The 19717-nt window shown below is 53.2% G+C and overlaps 2 protein-coding genes across 2 annotated transcripts in view; both read right to left on the reverse strand.

The window, feature by feature from the left end:
• Positions 1-56: 56 nt before the first annotated feature.
• On the reverse strand, positions 57-15064 carry LOC134141442 (ATPase family AAA domain-containing protein 2-like). The gene is made up of 17 exons (XM_062577675.1): positions 14909-15064; positions 14560-14675; positions 13766-13940; positions 13376-13464; positions 12927-13086; positions 12477-12567; positions 11693-12007; positions 11131-11257; positions 10603-10786; positions 9318-9503; positions 8883-9018; positions 8592-8735; positions 7623-7732; positions 6899-7027; positions 1238-1364; positions 1016-1120; positions 57-142 (listed from the first exon to the last, which is right to left on the reverse strand). Exons 1-17 carry the CDS (start codon positions 15062-15064, stop codon positions 57-59), a joined length of 2436 nt encoding a protein of 811 aa, XP_062433659.1.
• Positions 15065-15163: 99 nt separating this feature from the next.
• Positions 15164-19717, reverse strand: part of LOC134141443 (ATPase family AAA domain-containing protein 2-like) — a 29529-nt gene continuing 24975 nt past the window's right edge. Inside the window, exons 22-24 of the mRNA XM_062577676.1 lie at positions 16347-16473; positions 16125-16229; positions 15164-15249 (exon numbers count right to left, since the gene is read on the reverse strand). Of these exons, the coding sequence (XP_062433660.1) occupies positions 15164-15249; positions 16125-16229; positions 16347-16473 (318 nt within the window). The remainder of the gene's footprint in view (positions 15250-16124; positions 16230-16346; positions 16474-19717) is intronic.

Below are 19717 nucleotides of genomic sequence, written 5' to 3' on the forward strand. Positions count from 1 at the left end.
GTGGAAGCACTTAGACACTGGCATAAGCTTCCCAAACTGTCAAATATTGGCGTTCACTATCCAAGCGTGAAGAAGGGCAGGTGGACAGTTTTGTACTTCACGATGAAACTGTCTAATGACAGTTTGTGGAAGGGGATTCTGGCTTCAAGTGTAGAACAGAGGAATTGCAGATACCCAATCGCAGCCGGGACATCCTCAATCATCTCATCGCTGGCCCCCAAATCCTGCCTTTTTAAAAGCTGTTGGCTCATGAAAGTTATCTTTCTTCCCAAAGGAAAAGCCTTGCTCCCTCTAGACTCTCCAGCTGTCACAGCTACAGTGCTGCGATTTTCTCTTCATGACCATGAATCTTAAAATCTTTTGGGGCATTACTCAGTGATGGGAGTGGCACCACTATGGATCCCTGAGAACTGTCACTATCCATACACCAACCGGTTTGTTCTTTTGCAGCACAGGCTTCGTGACCAAGCACGGGTAGATGCAGCCCTTTGCTTGACAGGAGAAGATGGGCCTGAAGAAATGAAAAGCAGCAGTGAGCACGCACACCGGCCAAGAACTGCAAGGTGCACAGGCTACAGGCATCTCAATCACAAAGGGAGAGTTTTCCCTGCAGAATGAAGGCAAGGAATTTAAATGAAAGCACTCTCTCTCTCTCTCTCTCTGTGTGTGTGTGTGTGTGTGTGTGCTGGGGCAAGGGGATATGTCTTTTCGTTCAGCAGCTTCTAGCCCACTATACACAAGAAATCAGCTCTTCCGAAAAACTGTGCATGGAACCTACTTCCCAGTGGATCCTGGAAGTATACGACAGTCTTCCTGCGTCGAAGGTTATACCTCTTGCAGGGATCTTTGCCATCTTCCCCTTCTCGGCCTTCACCTTCTTGTGTTGCCCCTATAATTAAAGGACCTAGATAGAACTTCTTATTTGTCTGTGTGCGTACAGCTTTTCATTCCACAACCTCTATCCCACTTGCACACAAGAAATTAGCCCTTCAGAGAGGCTCCGCATATAGCCTACCTTCCAGTGGGGCTTGAGTGTCTTCAGCTGTTTGCCTGAGGTCAGATGGCTTTGGAGTATCCTTGCCATCATCCTCTTCTGGCTCTTCATCGTCTTCTGAGGACACTAGAATTATAGTACCAAGGCATAATTTCTTGTTTGTCTCTGCGTATGCACATCTCATTCAAGAGCATGTACCCCCCCCCCACCCCGAAGCACAAGGAATCAGCCCTTCTGACAAACGGTGCACGTAACCCACGTTGCAAAGGCTCTTGATACTGAACAGCAGTGTTCCTGGGCCGAAGGTCATACTCCCGGTGAGCATCTTGGCCAGCTTCCCCTTCTTGGTGTCCACTGGCCTGTGATGGCCCTACAATTACAGAACCGAGATACAAATTCTGATTGCGCTGTGTGTACCTACATTTTCCTCTAACATCTTCTATCCCCGTTGTGCACAAGCAACTAGCCCTTCCGAGAAACTGTGCCCATAACCTACTTTCCAGTGGAGCTTGATAGCGTTCAGCGGGCTTCCTTTCTCTCACGCTGTAGCGTGCCTAAAGGGAGCAAAGATTCAGGTTCTTTTAGACCACGGTACGCTTTGGAGGAAGTTCTTTGAGCTGAGTGAAAAGTGCAATGGCATCATCGTGCTGTGTGGAATACATTACTTACTGAAAAAGAGTACGGTAAAGACGTTTTGACTTCTTGTGCAAGCATTCCCTCAGCCTGCCTGAAGTCCCTTCTTCCGCGGGACCTGAGATCAAACAGCAATATGAAGCCCATGTCAACTTTTGTAAGCATGCAAGAGAAGTTCTTTGCTTGAGAAGACATTTCTCAGGCAAAGAAAACTGCTGAAGAGGACAAGGTAAATTCCTCCTCTTCTCAGTCCTCAAAGAGGACTCGGAGAGCCATAGCCGTGGCTGTCTACCTCCAAAACACTCCTGTCAGAGCAGGTTGACTCAACACCAAGGAGCACAAGTATGGCAGCGGCAAAGGAGGAGACAGTTACTGGCACAAGGCCCAAAGGTCCTCTGACCGCAGCCAACAAGGGAATACTAACACGGGGGTGGAGGCGCTGCTAGGGAACAAAGATTCTAAACGGGCAAGCTCTGCAATATGGCAACAGTGCCATATTATGGAGGGCTCCCGAGGCCAGTAATTTCCAGCAGCACCAAGGACGTCCCTACGGGCACAGAGGGAATTCCCAGCTTACCGAGTTAGTCCAAATAGCTCTTGCCAACAGGACAAACCGCTCCTCTCCAACGACCTCTTGGGAAGCGGTCCTCCAAACAGCGTCTCGCGCTGTCCCACCGCCTCCTCTCGCCTTCTCCTGCTCACGGCGCAGCTGCTCCTCGAGAGCAGAGCACAGCGGGGCAGGGTAGGGCAGAGCCCCAAGCGAGAGCAGCCCCAAGCACCTGGGCTCAGCTCAGGCTCTCCGGGGCCATATGCGGAGGAGGCAACTGTTGCTGCAATGCGCTGCATGATGCCCCGGCCCATGTCACAGAGGGGCTGCAGGGACTCCTTGACCAACAGGCGCTGCTAAGGTTGGCCCTTGCAAGAGTAACGAGAGCTGGCCCCTCCTCACCGCCCGCTCCCCAAAGGTGCCAGGGGACACGGGGTGCCAAGGAGGGCTTCCCCAGGCTGGGAATCACCTCAAGCATGCCACTCCCACGATGTGATGTCCCCAAATTGGGGTTGCGAGGCTACAGCTGCTCGCAAGCAGAGGCTCTGCTGAGGAAGGAAAGCCTAAGTGAGCGACTGAATGAATAAGAGGAAGACTGGGACTGCACTCACTCAGCCTCTGGGGAGGAAGGGCCAAGTCCTAGCTCTTGCTTCACTAGGTCACAGGCATGGAGATGGCAGGGCCTAGTGAAGGAGCAGAGGAGTTTGCCCTCTCACCCTGAAAACTGTGTAAAGGCAAATCTACCATGAATGTCTCCAGACGGTGTCAAAGCCTGGGAAAATCAAAACCAAAAAGAAAAAGACAACTTACGGGCAAGCCCACGGATCCCAGGAAGGCAGCCCCCTCCGGGTGTCGGGGCCTCAGCACAGCCGCACCAGGCCTGGCCCGTGGGAGCCGCTTCCCAGCATGCTTTGGGGCCACATGGCCAAGCCGGGGGAGACTTGGCCCCTGCACCCCAGGGAGCCCCAGCCTTCTCTTTCCCCCTGCCCCACAGCAGCCGCCCAAACCTCCTGCCCCACGGGGGCGGTGACTGGGGCTGATTTCTCCCACTGTGGACTCTGGCCTCCATTCCTGAAACTCTGCCGGGGGATTCCCAGCATGGCCCCAAGAAAGCAGCTGCGCAGTCAGCCTCTGCTGTTGCTCTCTGCAGAGGAGGCAGGACTTTCTGCCTGAAGCACTGGCTGAGGCTCTGCGAGCTGCAGATGCTCTGCAGTGGGAAGGAGCAAGTGGGCATGGAGAAGAGGGTGGAGCAGGAACTGTGCACCAAAAGCAGCGCTTCCCTCAACCTCCTCTGGCGCACCAGCATGTGTGTTGACACTTGCTGGTGAGTCGTGGGCACATGTCACCTGGCAGCCAGTTGGACGCTATGGGTTCACCAGGGAATGGCAGGCTGCAGCGCAGCGGCGGGAAGTGAAAGGAGAGGCACCAATTGGTTTCCAGGCACGCCCAGGTTATCTATTTCATCGGCTCCCCAGTGTCTGTGGAGAGTCCAGGCAGAGAGTGTGCAGCGGTTACACCCATTTCAATACCAGCCAGCGCTGTTCCTGAGAGCAGTTCATTGCTCCTGAATAGCCGGCAAGGACTGTCCTGGTTGGCCCGTGTGAAATCTGCAGAGCCACAGTGCTCACAGCAGAGTTTGTCTGCTCAGGGGTATTCCCAAAGCTCTGCAGATGCAGGAGCCAAAGGGAGTCCTGAGAGGACCATGGAGACTTTGCCTGAGTGCCAGGCAAAAGTGAGCCGTCCATCTGTCCGTCAGATTCCCACAGCACACTGGTGCATGGGATCTTAGCAAATTGCAGTCAGCTCCTGCAGGAGAGTAACTTGGCCCTGCCTGGGGGAGCTCAGCGGAGCCGGCTGGCGGGCAGCAACGCAGGAACTCCACGGCACTGCCCACTGCCTGCAAGGACACTGCGATGAGTGGCACCAATCAAAGGGGGATCTGGACAGCCAAGTCAAAAATGAGGTGGACTTTGTGTGAGTGGTAAACACGTCCCAAGGCTGCAGGGAAGTTTTGCTAGGGAAGATGGAAGAAGCGATCTCCCAGGCTTCTGAGCTGCTGGTGCCGCTCGCTGGTGGCCCTTACTGCTGAGAGGCTGCACTGTAAGCATGAGAAGTTTCTTGCAGGCCAGCAGACGGAAATGCCCTCCCTTGGTCCCACCGGCGGTGAGGATGGACTGCAGAGAAAGGAAACCCTCTTGGCTGAGGCAGCAGCAGCAGCAGCAGCAGCAGGGCTTGTTTTGTCTGGCCGTGCCAAGTCTGCTGCAGCCAGCAACTGGAGCAGGCTGTCAGCAAGGCAGGGCCAGATGTGGAAGAAGCTGTTGTGGCATACTCACTTCCAGAGCATCAAAGGCAGGAAAAGAAAAAGAAAAATCATTTTGCAGGCACATGCGTTGGAACTCTTCCTTCTCAAGGACCTGTGCATGCTCTCCTCCCCAAGATGCAGGAGTTACCATTGCTCCAAGCTGACTTCTTGTGCTGCAGTGCCAGACACAAGACTTTAAAGCAATGCAGCGAACACACTGATCTCAAGAGATTATGAACACGTACATAATAATATCTCTGGAATAACAGGAAGGGAGGTGCCAGGGGCGGGCAGGGCGCTGGGACAGGCCTCGTGCGCAGCGGCAGGTGTGTGGAACCTGCCGCGACGTGAGCGGGTCCGAACAGTGATAGGGTGCACGTGCACGGCTCGTGTTCATGTGCGTGTGCGTAGAGGAGCATTGATAGCAAAGGTGCTGAGCCTGTGGTGGGCGGGCATCGGGAGGCAACGAGCAGGAGGGCTCTGGGGCTCTGGGGAACAGCAGCGCCCTGGGCCGGAGCAGCGCAGCAGCAAGGCGAGGCGGCGCAGTGGCGGCGGAGAGCACCGGCGCCGGGCGGTGAGACGTCGGGCGCGGGGCCGCTGCGCGGAGCCGAGAGCACGAGCAGGTGCGGCGGATGCAGGGGTGCGGGGGCAGCCGGGCAGACTCGCAGCCTCAGCAGGGCTCAGGGGCGCTTCCCGCCGCGAGGACAGTTCCCGGTGTGGAGCGCAGCTGCCGGCGGCGCTGGGAATCGCGTCGGGGCGGGGCGGGTCCGGGGCGGGCGGGAGTGGGCGCCGGGGAGCCAGGGGCTGGCGTGCCGCGGCTCGGCTCGGCTCGGCTCGGCTGGAGAGTGCGTGAGCGCTGAGTGGTGCCTATCGGGCGGGCAGAGGAGAGCTGCCGGCGGCGGTGGGGGTGGGCAGCAGGCAGCACGGCGGCCTGAGAGGTGCCCGGGCGCGGGGCGCCCTGAGCCCAGCCAAAAGGCCACTGTCTGGGGAAAAAGTTTTCCTCCACAACGCTTCCTGGAGGTTTGTTTTCATTCTCTGAGAATCCCCAGAGGCGCGAGCAGATCCAAAGAATAATAACCTCTGAGCTGCCTTGCAAGGTTGCCTAATAGACAAGGGAATAGACAGTAGCACAGGTGACGCCAGAAATACCGCCCGTCACCGTTTGGCCAAAGATGATCAAGCTCTCTGTTGCTTTCTGTTGGGAGAGGCACTGCGATTACTTGGAAGACGTCCAGATGTGTGTAGGTCCAAAGGCACTGACAACCGTTGGTCTCCTAAAAATGCCAGGCACGAGACTTTAAGGCAAGGCACGCGGGAAAGGAAGGCTGAACACACCGCTCGCAACAGATCATGTACGTATTATGCACAGTGTGCATGGAACAACAACATCAAGAAATAGCCAGCAAGACCGCTTGAAAGGATTTATATGAGCTTTATTAATATAGTCGAGCTATATATGTTATATATACACATGGATATGCTTCTATTAGATGTACAAGCTCTCTTTACTGAATTGAATTATGCCCGGATGACAAAACAGCAAATAACGACAAAGAGTGGCAGAGTGGGAGCACCTTTCCTGTTACTGAGCACGGGAGAAGTTTTCAATCTCTTCCTTCATCTCCTAAAAAAAAGACAAAGCCGAATAATAATCACCAGCTGAACAAAGGCTAACTTGCTATAAGCTGGAATAGAACCATAAAAATCCGGTAGCTGGCTGCTTTATATAAAACAAGAGGCTCTGTAGATGCCTACAAGTGTTGGTTGGTTGGCGCTACTTAGGAAGCACACGTGCTCTACCCATCGCAATGTCTTTTATCAGCTCTAGCTTTAAAGTTATCCTCAGGTGTGCTAAACAGAGCAGGAGAGCAAGCCAGTATGAATTAGTATCAGCAGGGCTTTTAAGAAGTGGGAAGAGGGAGATTGCTGCTGAGAAGCCACACCAACTAGCCGCTGCGAAAGGTCCTCCAAAGGTGCCGCTGGGGCCATTCCCTGGAAACGTCTGCTTCTCCAGGCAGCTCAGAAGCCCTCAGAGAACAGCCAGAAATTCCCTTCCCAAGCTAAAAGCAGCCCTCAGACGAGAGGAGAAGGGCCGTTTGCAGGACATGGCCTCCCTGACTCCAAATACTCGCCCAGGGGCACAACCAGAGCAGAGCACCCGTCCTCGCGCTTTCTCCAGTGTGGAAGAGAGAAATGGGTTTGTGGCCCTTGAATCTCAAGACCTATCTCAGCTGCCTATCTCAGCTGCCTCAAGGCTGGGCGTGCCTGATGGTGCCCAGTACCTTCCTGACAGATGTCAGCAATTCGTGTGTAACCCAGACTCCGAAGCAGGAAAGAGCTGAGTAGTGAATAAGCAGGATATCCACAGGGCACACGGAAGAAGAGCAGAACAGTGACAGGAAATGCTGTGTACACAAAGTACCTCTATTAACCGCGTTTTGTCATCGTCTTGCCGATGGCGGTAAACGCACTGGCTGAGCACCAGGTGTAGTTTTTCAAGGTGGCGGATGTTGCAGTCCCTTGTTGCCTTGCCAGCGACATTCAGCAGGTGCTGAAGGAAAACGAGAGACCGTTCAAGCTTACATTAGCATGAGATCTTCTGGATAGGCTCTCGATGCGTTGAGGCACAGCACCACAGCTCACATTCTCCTTTCTTGTATCACTAAATACAAAAGGAGTGACACGTCCAAGAACTGACTGAATATCGCAGGAGAGTTCCCTGGAGGAAATGAGCTCCTTTGTCCTACTTGGGAGAAGAAGCAAGGCTTCAGTTTCAGCTAGCATTGTGTTGCTCCTCAGGCTATCACCTCCACGATCCTAACTGCCGGTGAACTTCTCTGAGAAGAGCGGGAACTGCCATGGCCCGTTTTCTAGTAAAGGCCGGCGGCTGCCACAGCAAAGCCCCTCTTGTCTTGGATGAGTTTCTGTGGCCGCAGTGCAGGGCCCTGTGAAGTGCATCCTTTGAAGAGAGGCCACAGAGCCTCTCTAGAAAGAGGGCTGCCAGCTGGCAGGGGAGCCTCCTCAGGTGCTTCTGCCTCCCCGTTAGCTGAATGTTGCCCATGCCTGCAGTTCCGCTGGCAGAACAGAGAGCTCAAGGGTTGGCAGCAGAGAGGGAAGCAGAGGAAGGTCAGTGAGCTGCAACCTACCCAGAGACAGATGCTGGCCTCCGTCTCAGCACGCGGTGAACATTTCCGCCTCTTCTCTGCTAGGCTCTCTGAGGGTGATGTGCTCCTCCTTCGCTTTTGTCTGCAGGCAGCTGCACAGACATAATAGAAAAAGCAAGCCAGAGCATTACCCAAGCAGTTCAGTCTTCAAACTCTAGCATCGTCATCTTACTTGGTGCACAAGGAAAATGGCGAGAGGGACTGAGGTACCACTGTGCTGGCTCACTACACACGTGTGTCGAGGGAGAGAGGGCAGGCAGCAAGTGAAGGGGATCGACTTGCTATTAGAATTGAAAAAAACAAGAACAAATTTGACGCCCAGAAGAATCCCCTGCAAGCGTCTGTGCACAGAGCAGCCCGTAGACCGCGGGCACGAGTGCAAAGCAAGCTCGTAAGCTCAGGTGGCTTCCTCTCTTCTCACGGGAACTAAAAGAGCTGAGAAGCAGAAAAGCCTCTGGAGACAAGCTCTCCTTCCCCTCCGTTCCAAAGGCAGAGGTTGCCAAAAGCCTCACCGACAGTCAGCGATTACTTGGCTTGGGGGTGGTGGGCAGGAAGGCAAGAGGGAGAGGAAGAGGAAAAGGAAGCAAAAGCAAAGGAAAAATCCCGACCGTTTCCTATTACAGTATGAACTGGTGGAGTGTTCAGCAGTTGATCTAAACAACACATTGCATTTGGGGATTTAGCCGTTCCAGGGCCATCGAGGCCAGTGTTTTACAGGGTGAACCAAGCTCTGTGGCCAGGCTTCATTTCATAAGCATGCTGAGTGAACATCCTGGGGACTGACCTCACATGCCAAGCCTAATTTGGAAATGGAATGCCTCTGGCATAAAGCCGCCGGCATCACCAAATCCGGGTATGCCATGACAAGAGGGAAGATATCAACGTCACTGGCACCTTATCCAAAATAGGGAGGGGGAAAAAAAGAAAGGAAAGAAGAGGAAAGGAACTTGCCAGCAGAGAGGGGTGTACTGGAATCTCCAGGCACCGCTGGCCGTGTCTCATCCCCTTGCTCCTCAAGCTGCCTCTCTTCCCCCTCTGTCAGCAGTCGAGGCTCAGGTGGTAATGGCACAAGCCGGACTTCCAGTGCCTGACAAGCTTCGGTCAACCAGAAAAGGTTAGCCAAGTGATGGTACTCGGACGCAAGCAGAGTGAACATTCATGCCAGGAAATCTATTGCCAAAGCACATGCCGAATGGCTGCTAAGCTACACACAGCAAAGCTGTGTTTGTAGAATAGCCTCACCTGCTTTCTTTGGTGGCACCGCAGGCTTAGCAGCTTGCTGGACAAGCAAGTCCTCAAAAAACTTTCTGCCTTCCTCCTCGCTAGGTGACTGGACATTGAAAACTTCTCCATAAATCTCAGAAAACAATGCTTGTACCTGAGGTGGGAGGAGAAAAGGCAGTGCAGCCATAAGGCTGCCCCCCCCACACCCCCCTTTCGTCCAGATTAGTGTTCTGCTCCCAAAAGATCAATCCCTTTCTGAGTGAAGCTGAGGAATGCTTTGAAGAAGGGAGAGACTAGAACATGTTTGCTTCTTGGCCTTAAAGGCGTGGGTCTGCCGGGCGATTTAGGGCACCTTCTTTAGGGAACACTTCTAGGATTAAAGCTCCCTGAAGCGACGCTAGGTTCCAGTGAACATGTGACTGACAAAAGCTGGAAAAGCAGTGAGAGAAATACCTCTTCCGGGAGATCTGCATGGCAGACATCCGATGTAGCGAGCAACAGCACTGGAGCATATGCTGGAATGCGCTCTAGTAATGTTGTGAGCGTAGCTCTCAAGGTGACTCCAGCAGCCTCCCACCAGGCATGGATATGTGGAATATAAATGATGCTCGGTGCTGTCCGCTGGGCTTCCCGGATCAACTAGTAGAAAGGAAGTTTGGGAGAAGGCTGCTGAACCAGGTAGCAGAGGCTACTAATGAACAACAGTGTATCAGTCAAAATTGCCTCCCAAATCAGAGGGCACAAAGACAAAGTGTCCAAAGCAGCCACCAAGAACAAGGTAACGTTTCTGCCTGGACCCAGATCCTTGGACGTGGCTACACAGCCAGAGGCAGACCTCGGTCTGTGCCTGATTTCCCAACTGCTTAGATGTCAGGTAACTTCCCCAGAGCCTCGTCGCTCGGTGTGAGTGGCAGTGTGCTTGAAAAAGCAGACCCAGCCGTTCAGCAGGGTCCCACATTAGCCTGTGGCCGCTGCTACACCACTCGGTTTCCAGTTGTATCCCAGCCAGAGTGGAGCACAGGCAAAACACACATGGGCCTGCGTGAAATGGTGAGCGCAGAGCCTGTGAAAGCAGCCTGGCTATCGTTCTGAATTTCAAAGTTCAGCGCATAAGAGGCAAGCAACGTTCAGCCGGTCGGAAAGGCTCTCTCGCTCACAGCTGGCCGTCTCATAGCCAGGGGATCCTTCAGACCAGATTGCTTGCTCTGTGCTGTCAATAATTACCCAACGACAAAGAATGCTCATAGTTACCGGCAAGCGTATTCTCATCTCTTCCCTGTGGTGTGATGAGAGAAAAGAAACGCTTTTCTTTGCCCCCAGACCTGGGTTGCATTTCAGTATTATAACGAAGGAGGCTAGAGAAAGGGCCCGACGTGCAGTCAGGCTGATGCAGAGGCACCTCCTGGGAGCTACAGAGTCCGAAGAGGCGAGGGAAGCAACTCGGGAGGGCCCACTGTCATCAGCAGCAGCTCTTGCCACAAAGAGGGGTTTGTCAAGAGCATCTTGGAGCTCCCTGAGCTGCTAGCAACGTCCTTACCGTTTAACTTGGAATGGAAAAGATGCCCATGCACAACGTCCTCCTTCTCTGTTGTTCAGCGTACAAGAAAAGTGGTCTTTGGGCGCAAAATGAACGCCACAGAAAGCGGAGGAAAGCCAGGCCACCTCCATTAACGCCAGGAAGCCTGCCTGCTTCCCCTGAGTCTATTCAAACCTGTGAGATTGCAGAGAGAAGACGTACCTGTGTGCATCTTTCTTCGGGTGAGGTGCTGCAAGCAAAGAGAGCGGGCAGGTCCAGCACATGAACCGGAAACCTCTCCAGCGCGTGTATTAGTGCAGGCGCCAGGTGAGAACTTTGCCCGTATCCGGGCTCTCCAGCAATTAAGAACCTGGGCCTGTGACATGCTGGCTGGCAACAAGCATTGCTAGGAGCATAACTGCAACACAAGAAGTTTGCAAAGAAAGTGATCAGTCAAGAGACAGCATGCATGAAATCCGCGTGCCCTAATCAGCATGCCTGTGGATGTCTTTGGTGGAGGAAAAGGAGGCTGACTCCTTCAGTATGATCGGCTGGAGCTACTCGCTTTCTTACAGCTGTAGCACCTAGTAGCACCTCTGTGCTTCCTTCTTGCAGTTTTTGATACAAAAACACGCTGGACTAACTCTTCTTTCCTCCCTGATCTAACACCCTTCCCACTTGCAAGCGCCACGACAGTTTGGAAAGCCCCAGCAATCAGAAGAATTTCAGTCAAAGGACTCGGACAGTTACCTGCTACAGCTAAGGAAGGTATGCTCTTGCTGGCCAGGCCGTGGATGAAACGGCTCATCTTCAAGACCAGAAGGTGACTCCTCATCACTGTCCATGCAGGCATTTTCTAAGAAATGATTGGTACCATGAGAAGGCGAGAGAGGCTTGTTAACTTTCCCAAAGAGTCTGCAACCCTCTCTTGCGCTAAGACAGCTTCTAAGGGAGAGCCGAAACCCCGGGCCTTGTATTTCTTCATCGGAGGGGCACACACAGAATGCCATTTCCGAAGCCTTCAGTCTCTACAAAGCTCTCCTCAGTGTCTTTGCGCAAGCTATGTTTTGCTAGCGGTGAAAGCTCCTTTCCTCCTTGGAAACAGGCAAGCTGATGCTGACAACCTTCAGAAACGCGATGCTTGAGTGGAGAACACACAGTTCTCTACGGTGAAGTGGGAGGAGTTCCCAGCTCTCCCCTCTCTACCGCTCAATTTCACCTCACCCTGACTGAAAGGTTTCTTCCTGTTGTTGCACAAACTAGCACTGTTTGCTTTGGGAGAGTTCTACGGCAGGGAATGTTATGGGCCCACCTGGCTGTCGGTCCTTCTTGAGTGCAAGCGCTGCGTGGGGAAACACCCTCTGCACGCCTTTTAGGAGCCTCTCCAGCATGTTCTGAAGCAGTGGCTTGGAAATGGGTGACAGTGGTTGTCCAGGGGAAGCCACAGCCCTCTGTGAAGCTGGTGCAGTCTTCCGCATAGCCACGAGAAAGTCTGTTGCTGTGATTTCAATGGCAGCAACATCGATCTGCAGCTTCTGACTGCTTGTGTAGATCTGGGGATAGCGTCGATGCAAAGCGCAGAGGGCAGCTTCAGCGCAGAGGGACTGAATGTCAGCCCCACAGTATCCTAACCAACAAGAGCAGAATCAAAAGGTATGTCAGTCTCAGGCACCAGAAGGGAGTCCTGGACAGGCTTTGCAAAGGGATGCCCCCCAAGTCTTTGCATGTGCTGCAAAGGGGAAGAGTTTCATGGGCAGTGGAAGAAGACTTCCTGCCCTGCACAGGAGATCCGTGATGGGGAACTTGCATTATGGGAGGCACAGTGCCCTACAGCCTGTGCACTGGAAGTGGCCTCTGAGCCAGACTTAGCTCCTGAGGAAGATGCCCCCCAGACCATGGACCCTTCTGTGTTCTGAGAGACAAAGAAAGGGAAGCAGACGGAAGCATCCCACTCTGACAGCAACGAACAAGTCATGCCGCCTGGCCCACGGGTGAATTCTGAGGGAAGGCACGAGAGCTTGGGTACTGCCTGGCACAAGTTCAGACACTGTCAGGACCCAGGCACAGGCGGGAACTGGGTATGTTTTTCATCTTACCGACGCATTTCTCAGCAAGCTCATCAAGCAGCGCGTCCGGTGGCTTAGGGCTCCAGTCTCTCGTGTGGATCTGGAAAATCTCTTTGCGAGCCTACAGCCCAGAGGATTACGTGTTGCTTTCTCGGAAACCTCTTTCTCAAAAACAAAGCAAACAACGCACGGTACCCCCACCCCCCCACACACCACCACCACACACAAACGCCCAAGTTTTCCCCAAAAGCTTTCCCAAGTGGAGAACTGAGAACAAGGAGGCAACTTCAGAAGGCAAGTGCCTAGGTGGACTCGCTAACTAAGCAAAGAGCAAGCACCTGGGGAAGGAAGAACGGGCAGGTGTGCAGCACGTATACCACTTCTTTCCTTCCTCACTCTCGGAGATGCTCTGTGGTAACCTGGTTTTCTTGTCAAGCAAGGCTTTGCCCCAGCAGCAGGAAGGTTGACTGAACAGCCTACCTCTTTGTTTGGCCGGGTGAAAAGGAGCTCCCTGTCAAAGCGTCCAGGCCTTCGTAAAGCAGGATCCAGGGAGTCTGGCCTGTTGGTGGCTCCAATGACCACGATCTCTCCTCTGCTGTCTAAGCCATCCATAAGTGCCAGGAGCGTTGTGACAAGAGAACTAACAAAAAAATGTTCTTTGGATTCCCTGGTTTAGTACAGAGCTGCTGATTAGCAAAAGGACTCATGGTAAGACAGAAAAACTGCAGCAAGGTCTCGAGAGAGACCTTGTCCGGACACCAAGCTTAGTGACCTGATTTCGACTCTTGTCTTTAAAATCCTATGAAGCTCTCTGTCATTGTACTCGAGGAGTTCAGAGTGTGTGTGTGTGTGTGTGTGTGTGTGTGTGTCATATACAGGGAAGTGGGTGATGAAGCGGATTACGTGGAAATGGAAGAAAGAGGAAGTACCTGTGAATCTGGTCTTGGCGACTGGAGCGCGCAGGGGCGAGACCATCGATCTCATCGAAGAAAATAATCGAAGGCCGCATCTCATAGGCCTGGAAGAGAAGTACAGGTGCAGGCGTATTGCCGTATGTGAAACACGGCACTACTCAGCGAGAAAAGGCAGCGTAAACATTATGGCTGCAAAGGCACAGACACTGTGCTGGACCCAGCATCTGCAAGATTTCCTGCCCCTCAGGCAAAGCAGGACGGCAAGGGAAAAGGAAACACTGATGTTCCCTTTTCAACAGGAGACCCTGCCAAACTGCCCAAGAGGCCAAGTTCTCCTGGAAGACATCCTCCGCGGAAAAGTAGAGGTCCAACTCTGACCCAGCCTGTTGCGCATTGCTTCCATACCTGCTGAAATAATGAGCGCAGCTGTCGCTCGGATTCTCCTACCCATTGACTGAGGCAGTCGGCACCTTTTCTCATGAAGAACGCTATTTGCTTGTCTCCCTGCCTACATTCGTTTGCGAGCGCTCGAGCCACCAGTGTCTTTCCAGTGCCTGGTGGGCCATAGAACAGACAGCCTCTGCAACATGAAGAAGAGAGATTTATGTAGCCCCAACAGAAACATGGAAAAGTGCCTGTGACAACCGCCGTAGCAGAAGCAAAGCAGCCTTCCCTCCTAAGCAAAACGCTTCCCATGTTCGACAGCAGCAAGAGCTGCAGTGCGAGGAAAGTCCAAAGAGGTGCAAGTGTTCCTAAGAGGCAAGATTTGAGAGGAAAGCCTGTCTTTCTCCTTGCAAAAGCTTGAAGCTCTTAGACTGTGCCTCCCAGAACCTGTGGGCAACTGCTGCGGAGGAAGCCTGAAGCTGGGAGACCAGAAAAGGTCTTCTGTGTCTCCACACCCTGCTGAAAACATCAGCTGGAAAAGAGAATTCCTATGAACAAAGAAGCCAAACATCTGAAGATCTGCAATGCCTTTAAAGGTGTGGAAGGGGAAGGATTAAAAGTCACGTTTCAGCATCCTGCGAGTTAAGCTTTGTTGGCCAAGAACACATAAAGCTAACTATTACGTCGTGAGATACTGCCCCTCCGAAAGAAAGCCCCCCCAAAACAAAAACAAAAGAGAAAGAAGAAGAATACTTTTTATGTTAGAAAGCATATCGTAACAGTTAGCTCTGCAGTTGCAGTGCACTCTCTGTTACCTGGGGGGCCGGATTTGGAATCTCTCAAAGAATTCTGGGTAAAGCAGTGGAAACAGGACCATCTCCTTCAAGGCTGAAATGTGGTGAGAGAGACCACCCACACCATCAAAGCGTACCTAAAGAGACAGGCAAGAGAAGACATGTCAGAGGTGAGAGAAAGCTGCGTGCTAGGACAAAAGGCTTCCTTTTGAATTTATCCTATGCCAGCAAAAAGGAAAGGTTGAGGACGATCTGGAAGTTCCCTGAGAGAAGACCATAAAGCCCAGGAGCTGTCGACAGCACAGGAGGGGAGCTTTTTCCTGACCCCTGGAAAAGTCCCCACCGGCACCATGAGTTACCCACTCCTTACCGAACTCTCAGTGTGCACTGGATCAGCTTCCGGCGGGGTGGTTCCAGTCTTCCTTCCATCCACGTGCTTTCCCTTGAATTCATCTTTCCCAGAGTTTAGGGGAAGACACCTGATGTGAACGGAGGAGAAAGAGAAAGGGGCTTTCCACCTGAACATGCAGTTAGCAGGACTGCTGTGGTTTTCATATTGGCAAGTGAGTGTGGAAGCACTTAGACACTGGCATAAGCTTCCCAAACTGTCAAATATTGGCGTTCACTATCCAAGCATGAAGAAGGGCAGGTGGACAGTTTTGTACTTCACGATGAAACTGTCTAATGACAGTTTGTGGAAGGGGATTCTGGCTTCAAGTGTAGAACAGAGGAATTGCAGATACCCAATCGCAGCCGGGACATCCTCAATCATCTCATCGCTGGCCCCCAAATCCTGCCTTTTTAAAAGCTGTTGGCTCATGAAAGTTATCTTTCTTCCCAAAGGAAAAGCCTTGCTCCCTCTAGACTCTCCAGCTGTCACAGCTACAGTGCTGCGATTTTCTCTTCATGACCATGAATCTTAAAATCTTTTGGGGCATTACTCAGTGATGGGAGTGGCACCACTATGGATCCCTGAGAACTGTCACTATCCATACACCAACCGGTTTGTTCTTTTGCAGCACAGGCTTCGTGACCAAGCACGGGTAGATGCAGCCCTTTGCTTGACAGGAGAAGATGGGCCTGAAGAAATGAAAAGCAGCAGTGAGCACGCACACCGGCCAAGAACTGCAAGGTGCACAGGCTACAGGCATCTCAATCACAAAGGGAGAGTTTTCCCTGCAGAATGAAGGCAAGGAATTTAAATGAAAGCACTCTCTCTCTCTCTCTCTCTCTGTGTGTGTGTGTGTGTGTGTGTGCTGGAGCAAGGGGATATGTCTTTTCGTTCAGCAGCTTCTAGCCCACTATACACAAGAAATCAGCTCTTCCGAAAAACTGTGCATGGAACCTACTTCCCAGTGGATCCTGGAAGTATACGACAGTCTTCCTGCGTCGAAGGTTATACCTCTTGCAGGGATCTTTGCCATCTTCCCCTTCTCGGCCTTCACCTTCTTGTGTTGCCCCTATAATTAAAGGACCTAGATAGAACTTCTTATTTGTCTGTGTGCGTACAGCTTTTCATTCCACAACCTCTATCCCACTTGCACACAAGAAATTAGCCCTTCAGAGAGGCTCCGCATATAGCCTACCTTCCAGTGGGGCTTGAGTGTCTTCAGCTGTTTGCCTGAGGTCAGATGGCTTTGGAGTATCCTTGCCATCATCCTCTTCTGGCTCTTCATCGTCTTCTGAGGACACTAGAATTATAGTACCAAGGCATAATTTCTTGTTTGTCTCTGCGTATGCACATCTCATTCAAGAGCATGTACCCCCCCCCCACCCCGAAGCACAAGGAATCAGCCCTTCTGACAAACGGTGCACGTAACCCACGTTGCAAAGGCTCTTGATACTGAACAGCAGTGTTCCTGGGCCGAAGGTCATACTCCCGGTGAGCATCTTGGCCAGCTTCCCCTTCTTGGTGTCCACTGGCCTGTGATGGCCCTACAATTACAGAACCGAGATACAAATTCTGATTGCGCTGTGTGTACCTACATTTTCCTCTAACATCTTCTATCCCCGTTGTGCACAAGCAACTAGCCCTTCCGAGAAACTGTGCCCATAACCTACTTTCCAGTGGAGCTTGATAGCGTTCAGCGGGCTTCCTTTCTCTCACGCTGTAGCGTGCCTAAAGGGAGCAAAGATTCAGGTTCTTTTAGACCACGGTACGCTTTGGAGGAAGTTCTTTGAGCTGAGTGAAAAGTGCAATGGCATCATCGTGCTGTGTGGAATACATTACTTACTGAAAAAGAGTACGGTAAAGACGTTTTGACTTCTTGTGCAAGCATTCCCTCAGCCTGCCTGAAGTCCCTTCTTCCGCGGGACCTGAGATCAAACAGCAATATGAAGCCCATGTCAACTTTTGTAAGCATGCAAGAGAAGTTCTTTGCTTGAGAAGACATTTCTCAGGCAAAGAAAACTGCTGAAGAGGACAAGGTAAATTCCTCCTCTTCTCAGTCCTCAAAGAGGACTCGGAGAGCCATAGCCGTGGCTGTCTACCTCCAAAACACTCCTGTCAGAGCAGGTTGACTCAACACCAAGGAGCACAAGTATGGCAGCGGCAAAGGAGGAGACAGTTACTGGCACAAGGCCCAAAGGTCCTCTGACCGCAGCCAACAAGGGAATACTAACACGGGGGTGGAGGCGCTGCTAGGGAACAAAGATTCTAAACGGGCAAGCTCTGCAATATGGCAACAGTGCCATATTATGGAGGGCTCCCGAGGCCAGTAATTTCCAGCAGCACCAAGGACGTCCCTACGGGCACAGAGGGAATTCCCAGCTTACCGAGTTAGTCCAAATAGCTCTTGCCAACAGGACAAACCGCTCCTCTCCAACGACCTCTTGGGAAGCGGTCCTCCAAACAGCGTCTCGCGCTGTCCCACCGCCTCCTCTCGCCTTCTCCTGCTCACGGCGCAGCTGCTCCTCGAGAGCAGAGCACAGCGGGGCAGGGTAGGGCAGAGCCCCAAGCGAGAGCAGCCCCAAGCACCTGGGCTCAGCTCAGGCTCTCCGGGGCCATATGCGGAGGAGGCAACTGTTGCTGCAATGCGCTGCATGATGCCCCGGCCCATGTCACAGAGGGGCTGCAGGGACTCCTTGACCAACAGGCGCTGCTAAGGTTGGCCCTTGCAAGAGTAACGAGAGCTGGCCCCTCCTCACCGCCCGCTCCCCAAAGGTGCCAGGGGACACGGGGTGCCAAGGAGGGCTTCCCCAGGCTGGGAATCACCTCAAGCATGCCACTCCCACGATGTGATGTCCCCAAATTGGGGTTGCGAGGCTACAGCTGCTCGCAAGCAGAGGCTCTGCTGAGGAAGGAAAGCCTAAGTGAGCGACTGAATGAATAAGAGGAAGACTGGGACTGCACTCACTCAGCCTCTGGGGAGGAAGGGCCAAGTCCTAGCTCTTGCTTCACTAGGTCACAGGCATGGAGATGGCAGGGCCTAGTGAAGGAGCAGAGGAGTTTGCCCTCTCACCCTGAAAACTGTGTAAAGGCAAATCTACCATGAATGTCTCCAGACGGTGTCAAAGCCTGGGAAAATCAAAACCAAAAAGAAAAAGACAACTTACGGGCAAGCCCACGGATCCCAGGAAGGCAGCCCCCTCCGGGTGTCGGGGCCTCAGCACAGCCGCACCAGGCCTGGCCCGTGGGAGCCGCTTCCCAGCATGCTTTGGGGCCACATGGCCAAGCCGGGGGAGACTTGGCCCCTGCACCCCAGGGAGCCCCAGCCTTCTCTTTCCCCCTGCCCCACAGCAGCCGCCCAAACCTCCTGCCCCACGGGGGCGGTGACTGGGGCTGATTTCTCCCACTGTGGACTCTGGCCTCCATTCCTGAAACTCTGCCGGGGGATTCCCAGCATGGCCCCAAGAAAGCAGCTGCGCAGTCAGCCTCTGCTGTTGCTCTCTGCAGAGGAGGCAGGACTTTCTGCCTGAAGCACTGGCTGAGGCTCTGCGAGCTGCAGATGCTCTGCAGTGGGAAGGAGCAAGTGGGCATGGAGAAGAGGGTGGAGCAGGAACTGTGCACCAAAAGCAGCGCTTCCCTCAACCTCCTCTGGCGCACCAGCATGTGTGTTGACACTTGCTGGTGAGTCGTGGGCACATGTCACCTGGCAGCCAGTTGGACGCTATGGGTTCACCAGGGAATGGCAGGCTGCAGCGCAGCGGCGGGAAGTGAAAGGAGAGGCACCAATTGGTTTCCAGGCACGCCCAGGTTATCTATTTCATCGGCTCCCCAGTGTCTGTGGAGAGTCCAGGCAGAGAGTGTGCAGCGGTTACACCCATTTCAATACCAGCCAGCGCTGTTCCTGAGAGCAGTTCATTGCTCCTGAATAGCCGGCAAGGACTGTCCTGGTTGGCCCGTGTGAAATCTGCAGAGCCACAGTGCTCACAGCAGAGTTTGTCTGCTCAGGGGTATTCCCAAAGCTCTGCAGATGCAGGAGCCAAAGGGAGTCCTGAGAGGACCATGGAGACTTTGCCTGAGTGCCAGGCAAAAGTGAGCCGTCCATCTGTCCGTCAGATTCCCACAGCACACTGGTGCATGGGATCTTAGCAAATTGCAGTCAGCTCCTGCAGGAGAGTAACTTGGCCCTGCCTGGGGGAGCTCAGCGGAGCCGGCTGGCGGGCAGCAACGCAGGAACTCCACGGCACTGCCCACTGCCTGCAAGGACACTGCGATGAGTGGCACCAATCAAAGGGGGATCTGGACAGCCAAGTCAAAAATGAGGTGGACTTTGTGTGAGTGGTAAACACGTCCCAAGGCTGCAGGGAAGTTTTGCTAGGGAAGATGGAAGAAGCGATCTCCCAGGCTTCTGAGCTGCTGGTGCCGCTCGCTGGTGGCCCTTACTGCTGAGAGGCTGCACTGTAAGCATGAGAAGTTTCTTGCAGGCCAGCAGACGGAAATGCCCTCCCTTGGTCCCACCGGCGGTGAGGATGGACTGCAGAGAAAGGAAACCCTCTTGGCTGAGGCAGCAGCAGCAGCAGCAGCAGCAGGGCTTGTTTTGTCTGGCCGTGCCAAGTCTGCTGCAGCCAGCAACTGGAGCAGGCTGTCAGCAAGGCAGGGCCAGATGTGGAAGAAGCTGTTGTGGCATACTCACTTCCAGAGCATCAAAGGCAGGAAAAGAAAAAGAAAAATCATTTTGCAGGCACATGCGTTGGAACTCTTCCTTCTCAAGGACCTGTGCATGCTCTCCTCCCC

The sequence above is a fragment of the Rhea pennata genome, chromosome 5 (genome assembly GCF_028389875.1).
Source record: "Rhea pennata isolate bPtePen1 chromosome 5, bPtePen1.pri, whole genome shotgun sequence".
Lineage (NCBI taxonomy): Eukaryota > Metazoa > Chordata > Aves > Rheiformes > Rheidae > Rhea > Rhea pennata.